The sequence below is a fragment of the Chamaea fasciata genome, unplaced genomic scaffold, assembly GCF_029207755.1.
Source record: "Chamaea fasciata isolate MVZ Bird 193981 ecotype frontalis unplaced genomic scaffold, bChaFas1.0.hap1 SCAF_17, whole genome shotgun sequence".
Classification (NCBI taxonomy): domain Eukaryota; kingdom Metazoa; phylum Chordata; class Aves; order Passeriformes; family Sylviidae; genus Chamaea; species Chamaea fasciata.
This window is the reverse complement of record NW_027094102.1, coordinates 5,092,943-5,115,997: the sequence shown is the minus strand read 5'-3', so window position 1 is coordinate 5,115,997 and position 23,055 is coordinate 5,092,943. Positions and strand designations below refer to the sequence as shown.

General features: G+C 46.8%; 1 protein-coding gene across 2 annotated transcripts; it reads left to right on the top strand.

Annotated features, from left to right (window-relative positions):
• The first annotated feature begins 1,135 nt into the window (after positions 1 to 1,135).
• CABLES2 (Cdk5 and Abl enzyme substrate 2) lies at positions 1,136 to 22,984 on the top strand. Of its 2 annotated transcripts, XM_066198960.1 has the most exons (10): positions 1,136 to 1,641; positions 13,218 to 13,289; positions 13,485 to 13,577; positions 14,321 to 14,398; positions 15,853 to 15,961; positions 16,508 to 16,673; positions 17,382 to 17,485; positions 17,882 to 17,988; positions 19,292 to 19,496; positions 19,919 to 22,984. In XM_066198960.1, exons 1-10 carry the CDS (start codon positions 1,136 to 1,138, stop codon positions 20,057 to 20,059), a joined length of 1,581 nt encoding a protein of 526 aa, XP_066055057.1. In that variant the 3' UTR covers positions 20,060 to 22,984. The 2 variants fall into 2 exon arrangements, with proteins under 2 accessions (XP_066055057.1, XP_066055056.1); XM_066198959.1 differs by lacking the exon at positions 13,218 to 13,289.
• Positions 22,985 to 23,055: the final 71 nt, after the last annotated feature.

The following is a 23,055-nucleotide window of genomic DNA, read 5'->3' as shown; positions in this document are numbered from 1 at the left end:
TGCTTCAGGGCATGAGAGGTGGGAAGCATGGGAAGGCTTCATTTCGGTTTCAGAGGAAGACAGAGGCCACCAGCACCCACGCACTGCTGTTCTCAGCTCCAAAGGCTTTTTCACACCCAGCACAGCCCCCAAACCTTCCCTTCCAGGCCCAACAGCGTGGACATTGTCATTTCACATCATCCTCCCCCGAGGAAAGGAAAGGGCAGAGCTTTCTGCCTTGGCAGGCGGTCACAGCATCATCCCAGGATGCGACAGACATGGGTTCAAGTGCCTAAGGGGAATGTTTACCCCTTGCAATATAAACAAACCGGTCCGGGAAGCAACGTATTGCACAGAGATGCCTTGAGTCACTTTGTGGAGATAAATACTAAGTGTATGTCCTCCCAGCCCCGGGTCTGCCTTGCCCATATACGGCCCAGGACCAGCACTGCCTTGGCTTTGCTTCAGGAGCTGGAGGCGTGGGGATCCATCCCTCCGCACGGGCTTCGGGGCTGCCGGTGAGTCTCAGGGCTGTGCACGGGGGTCGGCGCCCTCGGGGTCGGGGATTGGGGTCCACCTCAGCCCTGCCAGCCACAGGCTCGGGTCCGCTGGGATGGAGCAAGAGGATCAACGACCTCCATCCGCTTTTACAGGAGCGCTTTGACGTCCCCAAACGCCTGCGATGGGTTTAGCAGATGTGACCTCCTGCCTCCAGGAAGGGCAGGACCTCTTGGGAACAGGCGGCCACCAGCGTTTCTGCTGGCTCGGATGGGGAGATGAGGGGAGGAGAAGTTTTCTAAAAGTAACACAAAGGGACACGGTGGGTGGTCGCGCGGGGACACGAGGGGTGTTTACACGGGGGACTCGTGGCTGCGGCAGGGAAGTCGCCGAGGGAGGGAGGGGAGAGGCCGCGGAGGGCCCGGGGTGCCGCGGCCGCACCGACCCCGCGGGGCTCCCGGCGCTGCCCGCGCCGGCGGCGCCAGGACCCGGCACGGCCCCGCGGGCCGGGGGCGGGGCCTCGCGCGGGCAGCCAATGGGCGCGGGGCCGCCCTCGGTCTCATTTGCATTCGGGCGCGACGCAGCCAATGGGCGCGCGAGCTGCCGGCCGCGCTGCGCTCCAGCAGCCCCGCCCGGGCGGCCGCGGCTCATTCGGAGAATGGCCGCGGCCACGGCGTGCGGCTCCCCGCCTCCCCGCCCGCCCCGCGAGCAGCCGCCGCCGCGCAAGCGGGGCGACTCCCGGCGGCGGCAGGCCGCCCTCTTCTTCCTCAACAACATCTCCCTGGACGGGCGGCCGCCCTGCCCGCCCGCCGAGAAGCCGTCGCTGCCCGCCGGCCCGGGCGAAGGGGAGGAGGCGGCGGCGGAGCCGGCCGGAGCCCCCCCGCGTCTGCTGCCCCCGCCGCCCGTATGCCAGCCGCCGCCCGCCCTGCTGCTGCCCGGCGTGCCCGCGCTCGCCGCCGCCGGAGCCAAGGGGGATGCGGACCCCGCCCGCGGGGGCATCTTCCTGCCGCAGCTGCTGCTGGGCGGCCCGCTGTGCCCGCCGCCCCCGGCGCCGCCCGCCCTGCCGGGGATGCTGGCGGCCCCCAAGGCGGGCGCCCCGGGGCTGCTGAGCCCCACGCAGAGCGCGGCGGGCGGCGGCTTCGCGCTGGAGGCGCAGCGGCAGAGGTGAGTGAGGGGACGGGGCTCGCCGGGCCAGCCCACAGCCCCCGCCCCCGCCGCGCTGACCCCGCGGGGCGTGGGAAGCGCCGGGACCCCCGCGGGCCTGGGAAGAGCCGGACTTTCCCAGGGCCCTGAGCCGGCCGGCGGCTCCGGGAGGGGGGAGCGGGGCATGGGAAACAGGCGCCCCCGGGGGGAGCGGCCGTGGGAGGCGGCGCCGGCCCCCGCGGTGGCCCCGGGAGGGAGCACCTGCCCCGGCGGCCCGGCCAGAGGTGCGCGGGGATCCGGCCGGGGAGCGCCGCCCGGCCCGCGCTGCCGCCGCCTCGGCAGCGCCGCTCGGGCCCGGGGACGCGGAGGATGCCCCGGCCGGCGCAGCGGAGGATGAGGGGGATCTGCGGAGGGGATCTCTCGCTGAGGCTCTGTCTGCAGGTCTGCGCTACCCTGAACCCTGCCTTCTGCTTTTCCCCAGCCCAGTTTCTGCATTTCTCTGTTTCCAGATGAAACTCGTAGGGTCAGCGCTAGGCAGGACGCTTCCTCCGTGCGCCGGCCACACACTGTTGGTGTCGTGCCTTCTCCTGCTCTATGCTGCTTGTCTCTGCAACTGTGTGTTAATGAATGCTTGTGCACAGGGAACTTGGAGTCAGCCTCGGGGGAGGATGCTCTGTCCTTCAGAGCTGGATTACCACTGCATTTCCAAGGGACTTCTTGTCAGGCTCAAAGTGTTGGTTTTCTAATCGACTGGAAGGCAGGCTCTTGCTCAGATCTTGGGGATTTGAGCTCTGAAAGAACTCTTTTCAGGCCGTTTCTTGCATAAACAGCTCTGTAAAGTGAGCTGGCCCTCTGAGCCTGCAGATAGGCAGCTGTACCAAAGGCTTTAAGTCTCCGTGGTCTTTACAGTGGCTTTGAGAGCTTTGTTAGTGAACTGAAATAGAGATGTTGGCAGTGCTTTAAAGCTGGGGAGTTTGCTAATGCAGTTGATGGGTATCCCCTTTCAGTGTGTATCTCACATTGGAGATGTCCTGTGTATCTCCAGCTTGGGATTTCAGGTGAATTTGAAGAGAAGTAATTGTTTGTCAGTAATATGGGGAGGTCCTCATGTGTTTTCCTTCCTGGGATGTTTTCCTCTTGAACCGTTATTTACCACTCACTGCTTTTCTTCTCATGGAAGAGACCCTTCCCTCCTTGTTTGTTGGAGACGTTGAAGCTGTGGCTGCCAGCTGGCTGCCCTGTATTGTGCAGTTTTGTGCCGCTTGTTGAGCAGGAAAACCTGGAGTGAAGGTGTTGCTGTGGAACAGTTCCTACCCACCACTCCTAGTCCACAAAAGCCAGCACAGGAGGTGCTCTGTGATTTAATTGCATTGATTTAATATTGTAGGCAAAGCTCTTGAGGGCAAGTTTTGCATCAAGAGTTCTAAAGCACAGTTCCCTTTGTGGATGTGGCTTTCGTTGCTTTTTGTAGCTGTGCGTGCGGGGTTCTGGAGTGATGATCCTTCCCTTCCCATGCCAAGTCAATAGGACACTAAGAAAATATTCCTAGGATCTTCTCATTTGATGTCCTTCCTGCCTCTTTCTTTGGCATCAGGTTTGAGCTGTTCCACTACAGTAATTCTAATCAATCTGGCTGAAACGAATGGTGAATCAGAAATAAAAGGTAGAGAGAAATGCAAGAGGCAATCAAGGGAATCAAAAGGCTTCTGTCTGAGTAATGACAAATCATGATTTTTTTGCTTGAAAGATTTGGCTGGAAGGGTATATTATATTGATCGGTTTGCATACTACTTTTGAGGGTGATTTGGAGTGAGAGTTCATCTGGTTTTCTTGAAAGAAAAAAAACATCTGCTGAAACCATCAGACAGAAGATCCACATCTTTACATGGACACACACATCTTCTGACAAAAGGAGAGTTTTGTGCTGCCTGTGGAGTTGTGTTGGGCCCAGTGTACCTCATCCCAGTCACACTGGGCGCAGGAGTGGGTGAAATGGACCATCCCTCTGTAATGACAATTTCACTGTCAACTTACAGGCTGAGGGACTTACAGCTTTATTTTTCACTGGACAGTTTCATGCTTTGGTCTGTGACAGAATATCTCTCCATCCCCACTGAGCAGAGGCATCTCGCTGTAAATACACCAGGGAATTCAGGGAATCACCGGAGAAATGTCCTTCAGGACAGCAGTGCTTTTACTCCTTCCCCTTCTGTGTTGGGTGAGCTGTTTGCAAACCAAGGTTCCAAAGTCAGCAATTACAAAATGGATCTGCTTTTACTGGGACTTGGCAGTCTGAGGATTGTTTTGCCATACAGGGATGTTGCTATTCTAGATCATTAACTGCCTGCATCATGCAGAGGTACAGGCGAGTGAAGCTGGTGGAGGGAAGGGGGAAGTAGGGTCTGCACTGCCATCCTGGACTTTGCATCCTTGGTGCCCACTTCAGGCAGCTGTTCTCTTCAGAGTCCTTTCTGGGTCAGTCAAGAGCTGCTTTGAATTTTCCTCAGATGCACAAGGATCACTGACTGCAGGGTCTCCAGACTCCCTCTGTGTTCAGTGACCAGTCTTGTGCCAAGTCTGAGCATTTCGTTGTGCTGAGGCTTGCCCTGATCCATGGAGATCTCTATCTACTATCAGTATCTCTATCTCTATCTGCTGACAGTATCACTGGGCAGAGTTTTATTACAAAACTTGATCTTGTTTGACTTGATTGAGGGGTTGCAAGGAGCTGATGAGACCGGCCAGCGTGGCTCAGGGCAGGGCATGCCAGCTCTTCTGGAGTTGGGGTTAGTTATTGGTAACAGGCAGGATCTGCAGCGCAGCACAGCCCAGGGAACGAGAGATCTGCTCACCTGATGTAACCTGGAGTTCCTCCATAGTTGTCAGGTCCTTTAGGATGGAAACTTAGCAGAGGAGGCACCATTTGAATCTGGATGCTGTGTTTCATTGTGCTGCTGGCTGAGCATTATAAACTTAATGACTTTAACCTTCCACTTTCATTTACCTAAGGAATCTTCTGTTTACAGGATCTTAAATTACAAGGCTGTGTTATACCAGCTTGCCTGATCTGCTTGCCATCCCTCTTTCCTTCTCCTTTTCCATCTTGCTCTGTTCTTTTGTTCTTTCAAAGAACGAGCCTCACAGAAAGCAGTGGAGGGAGGCAGCAAACAGGGAACAAATCGGCATTCACAGATTTTTAATGAATTTCTGCAGCTGGGTCTGAAACTGGCAGAGCTTTCTGGGGAAACACAGATAGCAGAGAGCCCTGGAAATAGCCAGGTTATGAAGGCATGAAAAATAGAAACAACAGCCCTGAATGTCAATACTTGTTGTGCTTCTGAGGTTTCATTATAGTGTAATGTAAAAGCAGCTGGTTTTGCCATAATTTGCTGCATTTTGCTGGGCCTAAGAATAAACACAGAGACTAAATTATTTGTGACTGATGCTTTAATGTCCTTGGAGTTCAGTGGTCAGGGAGCTGAACTGAGTGTTCGTGATAGCTCAGTCATCTCTGATTTATCAGCAAATTTAGGTCACTTTGAAAGTGGGAGTTTAAACAGTAGTTGATAACAGCAACACTTTGGACCTACTCTGCTTTTGAGTGTTAATTGGATGCCAGATTGCTGACATAGGTGTGATCAGATTAGTTCCGTGGGTGGAAGAGCAGAAATGCTTCGTCAGGATTTTATACTTATGGTGGTTAATGTGTTGTTTTGTCCTACTGTCAGCCTAGCTGCTGTTGTCACTTCAAGCAATATAAATATTTTTATAAAAACCTCTCTTCTAATAAACAGATATTATTGAGATGGATGAAATAAAGAATCTTGGTTTAAATTTTGAACCTAATTTGGAATAAGCTGGGCACATGGTGGTTCTCAGGAAGCAGCTAGCTCTGTCAAAGATGGCAAGCTTTGACCTTTCAGAGGTGAACAGTAGACTGGGATGTGCTGCTCGAGGCTGAAAATGAGCATATTCTAAACCTGAACTTCCTTTAAAAGTCAGCTGAAATGTAAAGGCTGCAGTCTCCTCCCCAGGTTGCTTCAGCAGATTTCTTTCATATTCTTGACTGCAGGTGAATTACATATGTCCAATATTAAGTGTTTTATAGCCACCTGTAGGCATTCCCAGCCAGGTATATTAAGCAGAAGAAGTAAGTTGTATGCCTGGCAGGAGACTTGGAGATCAGAAAATCCACGTCCTTGTATCCTGTGAATGGGTCTGGATCAGGCAATCTGAGACACTTCCAACACCAAGGTTATTTGACCCCTTCAATTTAGACAGTCCAGAGGCTTTAAGTGTCTTTGCTCTCCCGGCAGGTGTACTCTGTGCACAATTAACTGTTCTTGCAGCTGATTTTACCTGTGGATGCATTCTGCAGCTTTTCAGAGCGATGGTGCGGGAGGCCTGGCAGTGGGTTTTGGGATTCCAGCTCAAAGCTCCTCTCTGCTGGAGGTGAAGAGGGTGGCCAGAATGATGTTGTCTTGCTTCAAGTCAAGGACTCATCAGGCAAGAATGAAAACGCTACTAAATTAAATATAAAACCCAGAGTAACTTAATTCTGGGAATCCCATTCAGACCTCCGGTGAGCAAGTCCTGTAGGAGTGTTACAGTATGGTATATTAAAAGTAATTATTTAGTTATATATAGTCTATTAAATATATAGTCTATTAAATACTGTGCTCTCCTGTTTTCCATCTGTCAAGCAGTTAAAGCTGTGAGGCTGTCAGGCTGAGCGAGCTTGAAGATATTTTTGAGCCTTCTTTTGAAGGCTGTTCTGAAGGTGTCTGGCTCTGTAGTTGGAGTTTTAAAAATGCACAATGAAATTTGGGCTTTTTAATGAGCACAAGGTATTGTTGATAGAGCAGGTGACTGCAGATCAAGGGTGCTCAGCTAAAGCCACTCAGCCAACCCAGTTCTTCAGACAGACCTCAAAACTCCTGACCTTTGGTTTACAGCTGTTGTGTATTTAACCTACTTTAATTGGAATTCACTTGGAATTACTGTAACCTACTGTAATAGGAATCTACCCATTCCCTGGAAAGGTGTTAAAGGAAGAACCTTCAGCTGGGCCTCTGTTTCACAAGACATACCAAGCCCTTAAAACTCTGGGGCTCTTTTCCAGGGGATGCTCCTCTTGGGCCAGCTCTTGCTCAGGTGGTGGTACCCAAGCTGCAGACCTGCCTCAGAGCTGGCTGGATGGCTCATTTTGGAGTCCCCACAGCATGGGCTGAACTGCTGCTGGTCAGGGCTGCTTGCTCAACAGCAAGGACAGATTTGCACTTGCTGTGTTGTGGTTGCTGCAGTTTAAGCATTAAATTTTGCCCTAGTAAAGCTACAGCCTCTTCACTGTGCATTGAATGCACCGGGAAAAACCAGGTGCCTATAAAAACGCTGTGGGACCTCTCTAAACTTGCTTTGATTGGGTTTCCTCCAAGTCACCAGTTTTAATTTTCTCCTTCCGAGTTAAGAGCTTCTCTCTTTCACTTTTTTTTTTTCCCCTTCTTCCTTTATTTTTCAGCTTGGGAGTTTGTTGTGCTGAAGGCTTTTTATTTAGCAAGGCACATGATGAAATGACAGCATCATCTCTCAGTGAAGTGCATGAATATTTCCAGCATAATGCCCACAGCGTCATCAAGGACACACTTTGCATTTCACGTGCCTGTTTTGGTCAGCAGTTCAGTGCTGAGTAGGCAGAGAACAAAGCACAGGGGGCAACAAGGTTGGTGAGCTGTGAGCACCTCCAGAAACTGGGAGAAATTTGGAGAAATGCTGGTGGTGGTCTGGCCAGCGCATCTAGCCTGCTTTGTGAGAAGGAGAAGGGCTTTTAGGAGTGAGCTTTAGGAGAGGGCCATGGGCATAGCAAACCTTACATCTGGTTTGGTGGTTCTGTTGCAACAGCTGGGCTTTCACAATACTTACTGGAAGGCATTCTTTTCTCCTTGCATTGTCTAAACACTCTGAGCACCAAAACAATGTGATTTATGAAACTCAATGAATATAAAGCTCATTCTCTATTAGGTCTTAATCATATGTGGTTGTGAATCAGCAATGAAGTAGCAGCTGCTCTGAAGATTATCTAATTTCTTTCCATGTTAGTATTTAAAACTCTGCAGGCTTAGTGAGCTTCCCACTTACTCGGCCTCCACCTTCATTCAAATTATACTTCATTTCTGCTCATTCTCATCTATTCCACGAGCTGTGTGACACATTCTTCCCTTGCATGTGGCTTTACTGGGGTTGGAGAGTGCGGGATTTTCTCCTGGGTGCTGGAGACCAGCAGGAAAGCCCCTGGTGCCCTTTCAGTTTTGCAAACAAACCTTGAGTAGGAGCACGAAGGTGAAGGAATTAGGCCTCCTCCTTCAGCCTGGGCTCTCACAGAGGGACCTGCTCTGTAGCCTGAAAGTACTTTTCATGCTGATGTGGCTGATTTCAGTTTACCCTTTAAAATGAAGATTACTGGATGAATAAACTAGCCCTGCTGTGAGACTTGTATTTATTCTCTGGCAAGCTGGTTCTTCAATGTCAAAGAGCTCCTGGGATGGTGGTCTGCAATCCAAAGGCACATTTGTGGTGCCATAAAACAGCGAGTAGCCGACTTTGTGAAGAAGGAGCACTGAGCTGTACACTTACTGTTGGTGATGCAAAGTGTCTTTCTTCCCTGCCACTGCCTCTCAAGGAACATCTGAGCTGAAATCATCCACCCATGAAAGTGGCCGGCTCAGTGCTGGGCACTTCATGGCACAGAGCCTTTGTGAAGTCATTTGTTTTACCAAAGACATGGTTTTGATGTGATTCAGTGTAAATGCAGTCTCAGGCTTCTTTTGGCTTTAATTACTGAGAACTTGTTGCTATCGGTGAGCTGTACTCAATCTGCTTTTGAGCAGGAAACTCATTAATGTGAGCGCCGAGGGTGGTGAGGCACAGGGCACTGATAGCAGAGCAGGAATGCTCCCACTCACACACTCTGGGATGCAAGCCTGGAATCACTGAATGTCTCCTGGGCTGCAGAAGAAATGGCAGCTGCTAAAAAGTAAGCTTAAATATGAGGAGTAGCTTTCTTAATCCCCCAATGCCTCTATTTTACCTAGTGAAGCCCAAGCACAGTTCATATCTGTTTGTTGTCTTGCCTGTAAGGAATAAAAACAATACTGCTTAAACTTTAAAATATGTCTTGGAAAAACAAAGCTGACAGGTATATCTTCCTGTTGTAAACAGATTTAGGATCTGGATTTCTTGTGCAAATTACCTTTGACAGTTGTTTCTAAGCTGGTGCTTCCAAAAACCAATAAACAGTTTTTTTTCCTTGTTATATTAATAACTCAGCCTTTTGACAGATGTGGTCATACTGAGGCCTGTAAAGGACATTTAACAAAGGGACATCATATTAAAATAAAACTCAAGTGAGAAACAGGAAACCAAATTCTATTAGGCCCTAATTTTACCCAGTAATTAAAAATCCTTGACCTCCACTATTCCACTCATCTGTTAGCAGTACGAATGGTTAAAGAGCAACAGAGGATATTGGCCCTGCTGCTAATTTTAGCCCAGTGCCTGGGGTGTGTGCCTGTGTGTGCACGGAGCATCAGCAGGGCCATGGATGCAGCTCCGCTGGAAGCAAATCCACACTGCTGCATCCTTGCAGGAGGGCTCGGGCCATGTGCAGCTTTGACAGCATCTTTGAACACTCCTTTTGCAGGGCTGGGTGATCCTGGAGGTGATGAGGAAAAGGGATCACAGCATAAGATGAACTCGGGCTGCTGCGTTGGGGGAAACAGCTGAATGCTGGTTGAACTCTGGCTGTGTGGTAGGCTCAGAGTGCAGCCCTGTGCCTGAGAGGAATGGGGGTTAATCAGGATGGGGGAGAATCACTGTGAGATTTCAGAAACTTCCAGTTTTACCCTTCAGGAGACCAGCTGGTCTGTTCACCTGCTGTTGCAGAAATGCAGGAACCAGAACGGCAAAATGGAAAGAAGCTTCAAAGTGGCCAAATGGCAGCTGCACACAGGCTTAAGAAAGACCATCGGCCACTGGCAGGCCCAGTACTATAAGGCCCAACTTTGTTGCAGAATCTGTGAGGGCAGGCTGGGGTCATGGGTGCCCAAGGGAGTGCCTTAGAGGACTGTTAGCGGCCCAGGAACAGGAGTGGACGAGGCTTGTCTGTGTCTGAAGCCACATCTGACAGCACAAGGCCAGCATCTCTTACATTCAGTACCTGCTAAAGAATGGTCAACTTGCACGCTTCCAGCTGCAGCAACATCCCAAAGCTTTACCCCTGCCCTCCTGGGTATCTGCAGGTAGCCCAGTGTGAGTGGGAAGAGGGAGAAGAACCCTTGGCAAGCCATCAGAAAGGTCAGCGTTCTCTAATCTGGAGCAATGACTTAACAAGCTTTCTCCTTTCCATTCATAAGACAGGACGTGTAGGGATTACCATTGCTATACATAGATTGCTCTTAGCTGTGTCCTGTCCTGCTGGGAGCACTTAAGAGCTGTGTCAGCCTCGGGGCTGGGGATCCCACTGCTGCTTATCCAGTGTCCAGCCTCTGCAGAGAGTTTTACTTGGGACTCTGGCAGGACCAGAAGAGGATAACTCTGAAGCTGGAAGAGCTCAAACATTGGGTTTCCTCAGTGGGAGACCCATCAGAAAGAATAAAATGTGTGGGCTGGCTACCACTTTGCAGGGCAGGAGTCAAAACGTAGCTCTGAAGAGAATTTGTTGGGGTTTTTTTCTGAACATAAGCGTTTTTTGTAGGCTTTTTTGAAGTGCGTGTTTTGCTCGTCAGGGATTTGGCAGCGGTGTTGGATTGTGTGAGCCCGTGTGTGCACATGGAGATAATGAGCCAAGGCGTAATCCAGAATTCCTCTACTTGATAGCCCCTTATCTCTGGGCATGTGCTCTGTGTGTTTTTGCTCTTGCTGGGTCCCCTGGAGGTGCTGGCTCTGTAAACACAGTTGCTGTTTTTAATGGTCTGGGAGTGTCCTGCTTTGGCCTTTATTTGCTCCTGGAATAAAAGGCTGGGAAGTACCCCAAAATGAGCTCCTGGTCAGGGACATACAAACACCCAAACCCTCCATAGCCTGTCAGAGCAATGGCTCCTGCTGGCAAGCAGGCGTGTTTGAACTCCCGTTGGAATTACAACCTGCTCCATGGAACCCATGAAGATTTTAATATTGGGTATTTCAATTTCTAATTGCCAGGTCACACATGGGTAAGGCTGCATAACATAACTCAGCATATGTAGAGGGGTTGGTATTCTTAGCATTTAGGTTGCTTTCAGCAACAAACACACTGTGTAAACCACTTAAAATCCTTCGAATTCCATGGACCATAGCCAGAAGTGTTATCCTAGGTGAAGCTGCTTAGCACAGGATAGGTGACTTGATATCTTTTTTGTCATCAAAGTTAGCAGTCACTGGAGTGACCCTGTGCGGCCTGTTGTGCAAGTGTGAGTTGGTTGCATGAGAAGAGCACTCAAACTAAAGCAAATATGTGTGAGTACATATGTTTATAAGTGCAGACTACTCGAAAAGTGTCAAATTTTGCTGCATTCTCCAAGTGCTGCACTAGTGACTCTCAGAACATGTTGAGGGTGCTGTGCTGCTGCAAAGTGTCGGATTGGGCCTACAAACTGTTCTGGATTAGTGAGAATTCTTTACGTACATCCCGTTTGGAGATTTGAAGGAGAGCGTGTGGCTCAGCGTCAGGGATTCCTCCAAGGTGACAGCTTCGCTGAGGGCAGAAATTATTTACAAGTGTAGCTAAAAATGAAGTTTCCTGTTGGCAGAGTGGGGATGAGTCATTGTGGTTCTGAGTCAAGGGGTGGGATCTTCACTGCAGCAGGGTTTTACTTCCAGATCTGCTCTGGGTTCAGGTGTTTGGCGCTCCTGTTACTGGGAAAACAAGGGGGTATTCAGAAGGTGTAACACTCTGGATGAGGCTCCACCCTGGAGTTAGGAGTGAGGATCTAGCCGTGGCTCTCCCAATCCACCCTGTTGCTCACACCAAGCAGCCTTTCACAGAACTACGTGCTTTATTTGTACCAGTGCCCACTGGCATTAGCTGTGTTTTTTCCTCTGCCTGCCATACACGGCGTCTTTCTGTCTCCATCCAGCCAGGTCTCCCCTGGGAGGGGAGGAAGACTGTGGATGTTACCAACTGCATTACAGCCAGGAGGTTTGCGGTTACTTCCTCATTTCATGAAGGGTTTTTTATTGAATTTTAGATGCCAGATTAGACTGGAGAACCATGTGAACGTTACAGTGTTAAACATTTCTGTGCCATTCTTGCTGAAAAGCGGCAAAGCAGTAATAATTTTAAAACTGAAGTGCTGGTGGAGGGTGTTGAAGCTGTGCCAGGAATGTTCTTCAGTTGCACCTTAATGTCTGTGGATTTGTAGGAGGCAGTCTCTAGCAATACTGAAGGTGTTAGTCCTGTGGGAGGGTTTGCCTCCCTTGTGTTTGCAGAAAGGGACACTAATTTTTCATCCTCCTACCTGTTTGAGTTCTGAGCTTTACTTCCTTGTAAGAGTGCCTGAACAGTGCAGCTGAGAGTCTGCTCTGCTGCAGCCTGAGGTTTGATTTTTATTTTTTTTTTGCCAGAAGCTGGTCTTGTCAAACCAGAGTCCTGCAGCTTTTATTTCGTGTGCTTCTTCTACATTGGCTTCCATGGCAGCATTGGCCATTAGTTGACTTTCTGTGTCACTTGGGAAGAAAACCTTGGACTTGAGCACACATGCCTCGTGCTAAAAGTAAAGCACAAATGTATGCTTAAACAGGCAGCAAATGTGGACTCTGATAGTTGTAGTGTCAGCATTTTGCTGGTGGAGTGCATTGTTCCTATGGAAATTGCAGTCAGAGTTGCACAATTCATTTGTAAATCTCCACCAACAAAGAAAGACTTGACTTGGACAATAGTAATGTATCTTACTTTGGCAAAGTCTATTTTTTTTTGCTTGAACGTAATATCCTATTACTGTTACACTAACTCACATGAGCCCTGCTATTATTCTTGCATCATCCATTCTGAGACTTCACATGGGTGCCAAATACTTTTTGCTTCCTCTAATAACCCTCTCCATTGTTTCTCAGAGAGATCTGTCAGTTTTATTGAGCTGCAGTCACAGACTCTCAGTCTGCCGACTCCTGCAGCTGGAGACAGCTGTTCTGAATGGAGAAAGCACACAGATGTTTGGTCATCATACAGATATACCTGTATCTGGACTTAAATTCATACAAAGTGATTTTATTCCCCTGCCTTGATGGGGAGGTCTTTTTGTGGCATTCTTGTCAGATTTTAAATTAGTATTTGGAAGCTTTTTAGTTGTTTAACTTATAGGTAGGTGTTCTTCTGTGTGGCAGATAATGAATGGTCTTGTTGATGAAGTTGGTATAAATATGTATTTCAAGGGTCCTAGAGGGATAGACAAGTTCTTGGCCTTTTAAGGAATTTTAAACTCTTAGTTAAGCACTCTTGCAACAACAAAACAAAAATCCAGAAAACCTGCCGTGCGTCCTAAGAGCTCATAGATCTGTTGCAGTTCATAAACTCAGAGGCCATGAACTAATGCTGTTCACTCTTCGTGGTGTTGTACATTTTGCAGAAGGCGTTTTATCTCCCAGCGCTGCTCTCTAGACTTTTTAGAAGACATAGTGGAATATGCCAGTGTACGAAGGTACTTGTTTTCAAAAGCAGCATTAACCTCAACTCGTTGCATGCAGTCCTCTCCTCCCTCCACCCTCTTCCACGCCAATATCTGAGGTCCTGCATGCTAGTGCTGCCATCTGATCATACAACTGGCATGAATTTTGTCGCAGAACACTTAACAGATTTGGCTCTTTTTGTTTGTTTTTTCTTCTCATCATTGCAGAACCAAGCATATATCGGGGTCTCCAAGACACAAAAGTTTGAAGAAGATGCACTTCATCAAGAACATGAGGCAGTATGACACCAAGAACAGCAGGTAACGTGTGGAGATCGAGGTTCCCCCTGTACCTGTGTGCAATAGGAAGCAGCCTTCAGTTCCACGCAGTAAGACATTTAATATCAGTGAGAATCAGAGGATGCCCCTGGGGCCTTGTTAGTTTTATCCAGACTTCTATCAAAGGCAGTAGGTGCTCATATCTGCTACATTTGCAGCGATACACTGATGATTCTGCCATCCTGCTCTAAGGAGGTTAAATCGTTCTCTTTTCTTCTCTCACTTTTCTTATTTCCCTCACTTTCCTTATCTCTGACACACAGAGAGGTCAGAGCTGAGGAGGATTTAAGGAGAATGACTTGGTTTAGCCAAATTCTTGGCTCATGGTTGCTGAGCAGAAGAGAAAGGGAGGCTGCATTTATGTTTATTATTAATAGAAGTGCGAGGTTTCATCTAAATGTAGAGTATTATCTACATCTTTTCACAAGGTTTATGTAAAAATTACATAAATATAGATATATACCTAAGGACTAGGATCTCCCTTGAGGAGCTCCCAAGGTGATGGCAGGTCCTAAACACTGAGGTTTGACAGAGAGCCCCAAGGACTTGCAGGGTCAGCGTGGAACCGCTGCTCTTCTGCTGCTTTGTGAAAACATTAAATCCATAGAGGTAGCTATGACTTGCAGAGCAAGATAAGAAGAGCCTTTTGTTAATACCCCATAAAAAGCTGGTTTTTAACTTCTGGATCTTAATTCAAATCCTGATCTTTCCCCATCTGCCCACAGGATAGTGCTGATCTGTGCTAAACGAACCCTGTGTGTGGCGTTTTCTATTCTACCTTACGGGGAGGGGTTACGGATCAGGTGAGTCTCCTCAACTGCTTTGTGAATTGTCTGCTCTGCTATTTCAAAACATCTTCTGAAATGAGTGTGGTTGGTTTGTAGGTCTCCTGTTCTGAAGCAAGTGAACCTATTTAACCTGCCATTCATGTGTAAGGACAAGAGCTTGCTGTCAGAGCAGTAAAACCAGATACTACCACAAGTGTCAAAGTCTTCACTCAAGCTCCAAGAGAAAAATAGTGGAAAAGGCAGACTTTTCTTCCAGTGTTTATTAACATTTTCAAGCACTCCAGTCCTGTGAAAGCTCTGAAATCAACTTTGAACAGATAATGTGATTGGCTGCTGTGTTGGTTTTCTGTACTCCTAAAGTGGTCAGAAATGAACTGTCTTTAGAGCCACAAACAATGGTGTCAGCAAAAAAAGCACAGGGAGTTTCAGGGAAGGATGCTATTGCCTTCAGTGGAAATCCTCAAGGGTTTATAGTGAATTTACACCTAAATAAGTTAAAGATACTCTTCTGTTTCTCAGCTTTTAGCCATGAATGTCACTATTTGCAACCTAAGAAAAACAGAAACAGTTTGGACTGATCCACACTGCTTTTAGTGTTTGGACTACATTTTTGTTTACAGCTGTCAGTATGATCATTTATGAGAAACAAAACCCACAAACTGGATTTCCCTGCTTCTTTCTTCAGTCCCTTGTGAAGTTTAAGTCCATTCTGGGAAGGTCTGTTATCTGCAAATATACCATAGAAAACACTAATTCTGTTCTGGCAAAACAATTGTGTTGTCACTTCTGTCCTGTCTGTAACTTATGGACAAAGGAAACGGATGCTTAGTGGTGGGAATTGTATTGTATGCAAATATGTGCCATATAAATAGTTGATGGGAAAATACTCTCCCACATAATAGAAAAGCAGCAAGGTCACTGGAGCTTTTTCAGAGCTGTTCTGAGCACTGTGCTGTTCTGCTTGCAAGCTGGCGAGGCAGTTCTTCACTTGAAAACCGTTTTTTTTTTTCTATTGGAATATTGGTGACAAAGCCATGTGCTGCCATCGCTGACACAGAGATCTCCAGCTTCATTTCTAACTGGAGTTTGTGTGCACAGGGTTTGCAAAGTTGCACTTGAAAGGCAGGTTTCTAATCCTGGAAAGCAAGTAATGTAAATCGTGTTTGCTGTTAGGTGTTTGAACATTAGAGGGTTGGGAATTGCGTGGTCTTGTGCAGAAAGATCATATTAAAAACAGTTTACTTTCAATAGTTAGATTGGTAGATTTGTGTTAAACTGAAATGAAATCTGATTCTTTGGTTAATGAACATCTCCACATTTTGAAAAGAGTAGTTAAAAATGAATGCTGTCCTGGAGGTGGCACTGAGGGGTTGGCTTGTTTCCAAAGGAGAACTCTGGCCTGGTGGTGTTGGTTGGTGTTTGCCATGGGAAGCTATTTTTTGATAGTGCTCTTTCTTACCTGCATTTAGTGATCTGAAAATGGAAGGACAGAAACAGCGACATCCTTCTGGGGGAGTTTCAGTGTCTACTGAGATGGTGCTTGGACTGGAAGGAGTAGAGCTGGGTGCTGATGGCAAGGTAAGGACATTGATTTTTTTCACCCCGGGACCATTTCGTGCTGGGACAAATCAATTTATGCAGTGCTTTGCTATCCATTATGTGAGAGCTGTGGCTTTTCAGAGCAGTGGGAGTTTTAGACCCATAGTTTGAAATTGTGGCTTGTGATAATGCTTCTTCTGAGGAGGCTGGTGAAACTTATGATCACTTCTGTCTCTGTTTCTGGAGGATCGAGTTGATTTGCTGTCTGAGGCAACGTGTGAGTGAAGTTTTGATAGAAATATGGATGAAATTCATACTGCTTTAGTTAAATTTATAATGCCAGAATTTACTCGTGATTCTCGCCTTTTCTTTGCCATCCCACCAGATCTTCTACACTTCACTTTAAACTTGTGGAAACAAGGCACGCCTCATCCAACTTTTCCCTTCCTCCCGTCCCACAGTTCCAAGGTCCCCACTCCCAAATCCAGACTCTAAGGGACTCTGATTTGGAAAATCCTAGATGTCTGGAAATAAGCTTTTCAATAAATTTCCCCCCATTACCACTATGACTTTCTCTTCTCCCAGGTTGTGTCCTATGCAAAATTCTTGTACCCGACCAACGCTCTGGTTGTTCGCAAAGCCGACGCCTACGGTGCTGTTCCCCCGTGTCGAGCCAGTGCTCCCCGGAGTCTTCCTGGATCAAGATACAAACCTGTGGCAGCAAAAACGATACCAGCAGGGACAGACATTGGTAAGGACAGGAGCCAGCTCTGTCATCGCTTGTGCATGCAGCAGAAAAGGCAGAGATTTGTCTGAGACGACTGCAAGCGGTCAGTACGTTATTGGGATGGAGGTGCTGCTGCTCATTAGTGCAGTGCAGGTGATGAGCCTGAGGACTGAGGCTTCCACAAACTCCTTACATCCTCCATATATCTGGCCTAGTTCTGTTTATGCCATTCAGGAGGCACAGAGCTTTTCCTTAGGAATGTAAAGTTTTATATTACTCGCTAAGAAACATCTGGTGTGCGTGGATCCAGGTGGTTCTCCTTGCCTTCTAGCACAGTAACAATGCATAAGCCAGAGTTTGTGCCAAGAATCCCTTCTCTTGTGTAAAAGAGCAAACTTGACAACTCTGCTGTTAGACTACAGGCAAAAGAATTCAGTCTTGGGCAGTTATTTTCTGGGTATATTTGTAGATGCAAACTCAGTTTGCACTAAATCTAAAATTGTGTGTCAGGCATGGTGTGTGTGTGGTTGAGAGTTTGTACAGTTTATTTAATCGTTTTAATTCGTGACTGGTGAGTTTATGAAATGCAAACATGTGCCTGTAGCTGCAATTTGCCTCTGCTGTGAGATCTGCCAACACTTAATGTTTGCTATTTGAAAACTTTTTAAGGAGGAAACAGGGAATTTAAGTCTCTTTATCTGGGGACCCAATGTGCTTTCCTCATTCCTTCAGGAAGTGAAGCTGGAGAAGCTGCAGAGTATGATCCAAATCTTCTGGATGATCCTCAGTGGCCCTGTGGAAAACATAAACGTGTTCTCATCTTTGCCTCTTACATGGTGAGTGACTGGCATACCTGAACAGAGGAGAGACTGCCTGACAGATCCTCCTATAAAGAGTTTTTTTTGAGGAAGAAAAATTCCTCTAGGAAGAAAAAGTGGTTTTTCTGATAATTGATCAGGAAAAATACAAACAGGTGAGTTTGTGCAGTGAGCTTGTCAAGGGCCAACCTGACACTTGTGTTTATGTTGTCATTTACTTCTTGTAACCCATTTGCTTACTGTTTTTTTAAAGGCCTTGTATATGGTTGGGATTCAACTTTGGGACATTTCAGAAACGTTAAATCGTGAATAATAAAACTCAAGTTTGCCTTTGCATTAGTGTTTTTGGAAGAGTTGTTTGTCTGTCAATCCTGTTCACAAGACAAATGATAAATTTTGCTTCTTGCATTTCAGACTACAGTCATAGAGTATGTGAAACCCTCAGACCTTAAAAAGGATATGAATGAAACCTTTAGAGAGAAGTTTCCTCATATCAAGTTGACACTGAGCAAAATTAGGAGGTAAGAAATAAGCCTTGAAAAACAAGAACATCATCCACTCTGTCTGAGGCTGCACTTGTATGGAGCAAATACTGAATCTATTAATAGCATATATGATTAAACACTAATCTCCTGTTGTCAGTTGAGCTGGCTGTAGGATGACAGCCCTGTACTGGCATGTTTAGGATGCTGAGAAAGGGTAACAGTTGGTTTTCAGAGTTCCACCTCAAGGGTTTTGTTTCACCAACTGTGGTGTACTAACACTAGGAGCCAATTAACAGTGGAGTAGCATTAGCTTTGAAACAAACACTTGTAACCTGATTGCTTGGCTGCAGTGCAATCCCACCCCAACTGGATTGGCTTTCTGGGCCCTCTGGCTATTTTTGCTTTTCAATTACCAGACTCACTGATGACCACAGACTCTAACAAGATTGTAGGATAAAGGGTGTTAGATCTGGGGAGACTTGGTAAAGAAAAGCTTTTTGTGGAGGCCATGCAGAATTTCTCATCCTTGAGTAAATGCATCTGGTCACTCCTCACCAAGATGCACTGTTGCACCTTCAGAGAGCTGTAATCTTGCTGGTGTTACAGGGAGATTAATGCAATCAGAGCCTGTTGAAATAGCCAGTTTAAACACGATTCTGCTGAGTCAGCAGGGCCAGGTGTAGCTCAGCTCCAGGGGAAGGTTTGCATGGGCAGTATGTTCTGCCCGAGTCCTGCATGCTTCTCTTTGCAGCAGTTCAGAGCAATGTGCTTGTGCAGAGATCATGCAGGTACAGTGTGAATGGCAGCCCTGAGAGGAACCATCCACCTCCAAGCCTGCCTAAGTGCTAAGGTGAAGGGCTGGCTGTGTGGGAAGTGTGGAGAGCAGGCTGCCTTCCCCTCACACCTGGTTCTTACACAAGGTGTGTACTAGACAGGTCTCTGTGCAGCAGCTGCTGTCATCTGCAGGGCTCTGATGTGGTTTTCTGTAGGCCAGAGTGGTTCACTCTTATGATATGAATCACAGGCCAGGTTGGGAGCCCAGAAGGAACCCTACAGCAATAGCCTGTGTGTCAGTGAGGCAGCTAAGCTCTGGTGTTTATGGGCAGATGAGGAATTGTTCTGCCACGGTGGATGTTGTCAGCCAGGTGAAATCAGTTTGTGCATCAGCACCAGCTTGCTGCCAGCTGGGCTTTTCCACTCTAGGATAATACTTGTCATGGTTTTCCAAATAGAATTCTTGCCCATATGCTCCTCTGAGTTGCTGTGCTGCAGTATTTCTACAGCATTTAATAAAATCTGTCATGTCTGGGCGGCGGGGTGTCTTTTCTCCTATTCCCAGTTTAAAGAGAGAGATGAGAAACCTGAGTGAGGAGTGCAGTCTGGAGCCCGTGACTGTCTCCATGGCTTATGTTTACTTTGAGAAGCTCGTCCTCCAAGGCAAACTCAACAAACAGAACCGCAAACTGTGTGCTGGTGCTTGTGTTCTGCTCGCAGCCAAGATCAGCAGCGACCTCAGGAAACACGAAGTTAAACACCTAATAGATGTAAGTGCTGTGAGCCTTGTTCCAGCTGTTGTCAGAACCTCCTCCCTAGCTCTTAGGCAAAGATTAAATGCAAGGTTTTCTGTGGCATGTGCTTGCAGGGAAGACCAGCTCTTTCAGCCAGTGTTATGGCTCGTTAGGGCCCTTCCTTGCTATATTTTTTTTTATTTCATTAAAACTATCTGCCTGGTGCAGGCTAGTGTCTTACTGATCCCGCAGTAAAGTTATTTTTGCACTTGCATATGTTTGCCAGAGAAGCAGTAACTGTTGCGTGGGTGTCACAGCTGAGCTGATAAGCTGGTTTTGGTTCTGAAGATACAGCTCAGGCCGTGCATCACTGACTTAATCTAACAATGCCTTGAAATCACCTGGATTAACTGATTCTTTCTCCCCTCCTGTGTTTTGCTTTGTTACCACCATCACAGAAACTAGAAGAGAGATTCAGATTCAACAGAAGGGATCTCATCGGTTTCGAGTTCACCGTCCTAGTAGCTTTGGAACTGGCTCTGTATCTCCCTGAGAACCAGGTTTTACCTCACTACAGACGGCTCACACAACAGTCCTAACCAAAGCTCCATCCCAGCCGTGCTGGGATCCATCCCAGGATGCTGCTGGTGGAGGTGCCACTGGCTCCAGCTCGTTGGGAAAGGCTGCAGGGTGTTGGGGACTGTCGAGGTTCGTGGACACAGATGCCAAAGCTGGGGGACGGTACGAGAAGAGTTATTGAACTTTTGTTTTCTTTTGGACATTTAAAGCACAAATATTCGCCAGTCAGCTGTCATGGCTGCTTTATTATTCCTTTATTTATCTTCCTGGTTTTACTAAAACTCTTCTTCCCTATGAAGAATACTATGGTATTGGTTCTTTTCCTTTTGTTTTGTTTTAAGCCTTTATTGTATTCCTTGAAACTGAAGGAACATCACTTCCATTCCAGTGCACCATAAAGTTCAGATGTTTCTAAGAACCTTCTCACATTTTTACATTAATGAAATGCATACTTTATTTTTTTAAAGATGTGCCTAAAACTGGCTGGTCTGGTACCAGTGCTTTTTAAGTTAGTTCTGTTACTTAGTGGGGAATCCTGAATTTGTATAGCCATTTATTCTTTACCTGCATTGGCCTTGCATACAAGGGAAACAATGCCAGTATATCTGCACTAATAATATACAGAGCATCTATTCTATGATCTGTAAGTAGCGAGATTGAAATTACTCCATTTCAATTTATTTGCTATAAATACCTTAAAAATGTACATTTTACTTTAGAATGAAAAGTGGTTTGAAAACCTGTCATGAAGTACCACACGTTGAGTGAGGTAGCTGGGAAGTGATTGCCCTCTTGATTCACTCTTGAGTGAAAGATGAGCACTTGACTAAGAGCAATTTGCTGTCAAATGTATCATTTAGGGGTTTTATTTGTTTCACTGTTCCATAGCCTGAAACAAGCACCTTTTTTTAGGATGACTGTATTATAGATGGTCTTATCTGAACAAATATGAAGCCAGTAGAGTTACTGCTGCCAACTGAAGCCAATGAAACAAAGCATGCTCGGTATTTAAAATGCTACTTTTTTTACTCTCTGTTCTTCCAAGCGTTGCATCACTGTGATGGTCCTCACAAAACTGGCATTTCTTGCACATCTGAGCAGCCACTACTGGCTGGTGCCCAGCAGCTCCTCTAGTGCATACACAGAGCTCAAATAACTGCTCTGCTCTTCGGCTATTCCTTCCTTTATTTTTACAGTATCCAGGTTGGGAATGAATTCTTCATTATACCTGGAACCTTCTGTGGTATTGGCTCTTGGGTTTATTTTCTGAAGCAATATTATGATACAAGTTACTGGGTCTGTTTTGCAAGGAACAAAACTGATACTTGGTTATTCCAGCTGAGAAAGTTGAAATTTAAGATTGACTCATAAACTACCAGGCCTCATGCTGAGGTCAGGGACTTGCTATCCAATATGTAAAGTAATGTAAATTCCTGTTCCTTGTATTTAAATACTGGTTGTAGCCAAAACCAAAGCTGAATCTTTTCTCTTCAGCTGTGTTTTGTCTGAAGCTAATTTGGCTTCATTAGAATTGCAGCAAACTTTACTGGAGCCCCTTCCTCTCTGCGTGGGGCTCAAAGTGTATTTTTCATATATAATAATTACAGTGACTGTCAAACCTTTTGTAACTGTGTTCAGCTGTATGTAGCTTCAAATTATTTGTGTAAAATTTAATATGCTTGTGATTTCTTTAACACAGAAGGACTTTCCAGTCTCGAGAAGTGAGATGGTAGCTAATAGCTTAGACAATAAGCTTGCCAGTTAATCTTCCGAAAGGTTTAAAAAAATTGCCTACTAGTTAAACTTTCTACTGAATATAACTGTCCTTGCATGCAGAAATTGTGATGTACTAAACATCTAGTGTGTAATGTGCCTCCAAAATTAGCAAACAGTGGTGCAGCCAGCTGAGGTGGCCCACCACTTCCCAAAGCATTGTGGAGGGGACAGAGGTACAACAGAGCAAAGAAATTTCTCACAGAACAGCTTGATTAGTATGAATGAAATCTGAACGTGTATTCCTCTGGGAACTTCTTTATTTAGTGTATAAAGAGTTTTCTGTAACAAAATTAACTTTGCTTTCTCACCATCCAAGGGAACAAAACGCACTTTGGGTTGCAGCACTTTGCAGTCTCTATTCAGTGGAAGTTTGTCTAGTTCAAGTGGCCATTTGGGCTGTAATTACACTCCCAGAATCTGCGGGTTTACGTCATAAAACCGGCAAGCTTTTGTTTTCTTCCAGGAGAACAAATTGGGATGAAGGAGCATTAAATTACAGAAAGCTGAATGTTGTCTGATAGTCATTCTAGGACTTGGCTTGGGCACACACTTGCTTTGGGGAGCACGGGCCAAGGATGACGCAGGGCAGCGAGGGCTGTGCCAGCCGTGTCTGGCAGAGCTTGGGCTGATGCTGCCCGGAGCCCGGGGCTTGTGCACGGGGAGCCCGCTGTGTCTGCAGGAGCGGCCCTTTTCCCGGGATCCAGCCCCACCCCGTGCGCTTGGCCTCTGCTTTTCCCGTTCCCAGAGCGCAGCTCGCAGCCCTGTGTGGGAATCGCTCTCTTTTCACCTAAAAGCTGCCACCATGTGGCAAAGGACTGCCAGGACCTTGTCTGGTCACACACTCAGCGCGGGACCCAAAGCCAGACCCGGACCTGCCGGTTTACGTTTGCACAGCCTGACTCGTCTTGCTCTGAAGAGAAACAGGTTTACACCGAGGGCGGGGTCCGGTGCTTTGTGAAGGTGCTGCTGGGGTGGCTCAGCACGGAGAACTCTGTTGAAAGGAGCCTGTACATTTTCCTGTAAACAAAAACTCTTCTAGTTTTGTCATATTCCATTATTTAAAAGTCTTGAGTTGTAGGCTGTTTTGGTTTTTCTTTCTTGGTTATTTTGTTTGGTTTTTTTTTTCCTCTGTGAAATGAAGATGCTGTGAAATAAAACCTGTTTTGGTACACGGTTTGTAACCAAATGTCTCATTCTGGAATAACGGGATGGGTGGTGTTGGAAGGACCCCCTGGAGATC

Coding starts and splice junctions, on each gene's coding strand:
- CABLES2 (XM_066198960.1), top strand. CDS start 1,136: ATGGCCGCGGCCACGGCGTGCGGCTCCCCGCCTCCCCGCCCGCCCCGC. Junction 1,642..13,217: donor CTGGAGGCGCAGCGGCAGAG/GTGAGTGAGGGG, acceptor TACATTTTGCAG/AAGGCGTTTTATCTCCCAGC. Junction 17,486..17,881: donor TCATCTTTGCCTCTTACATG/GTGAGTGACTGG, acceptor CTTGCATTTCAG/ACTACAGTCATAGAGTATGT.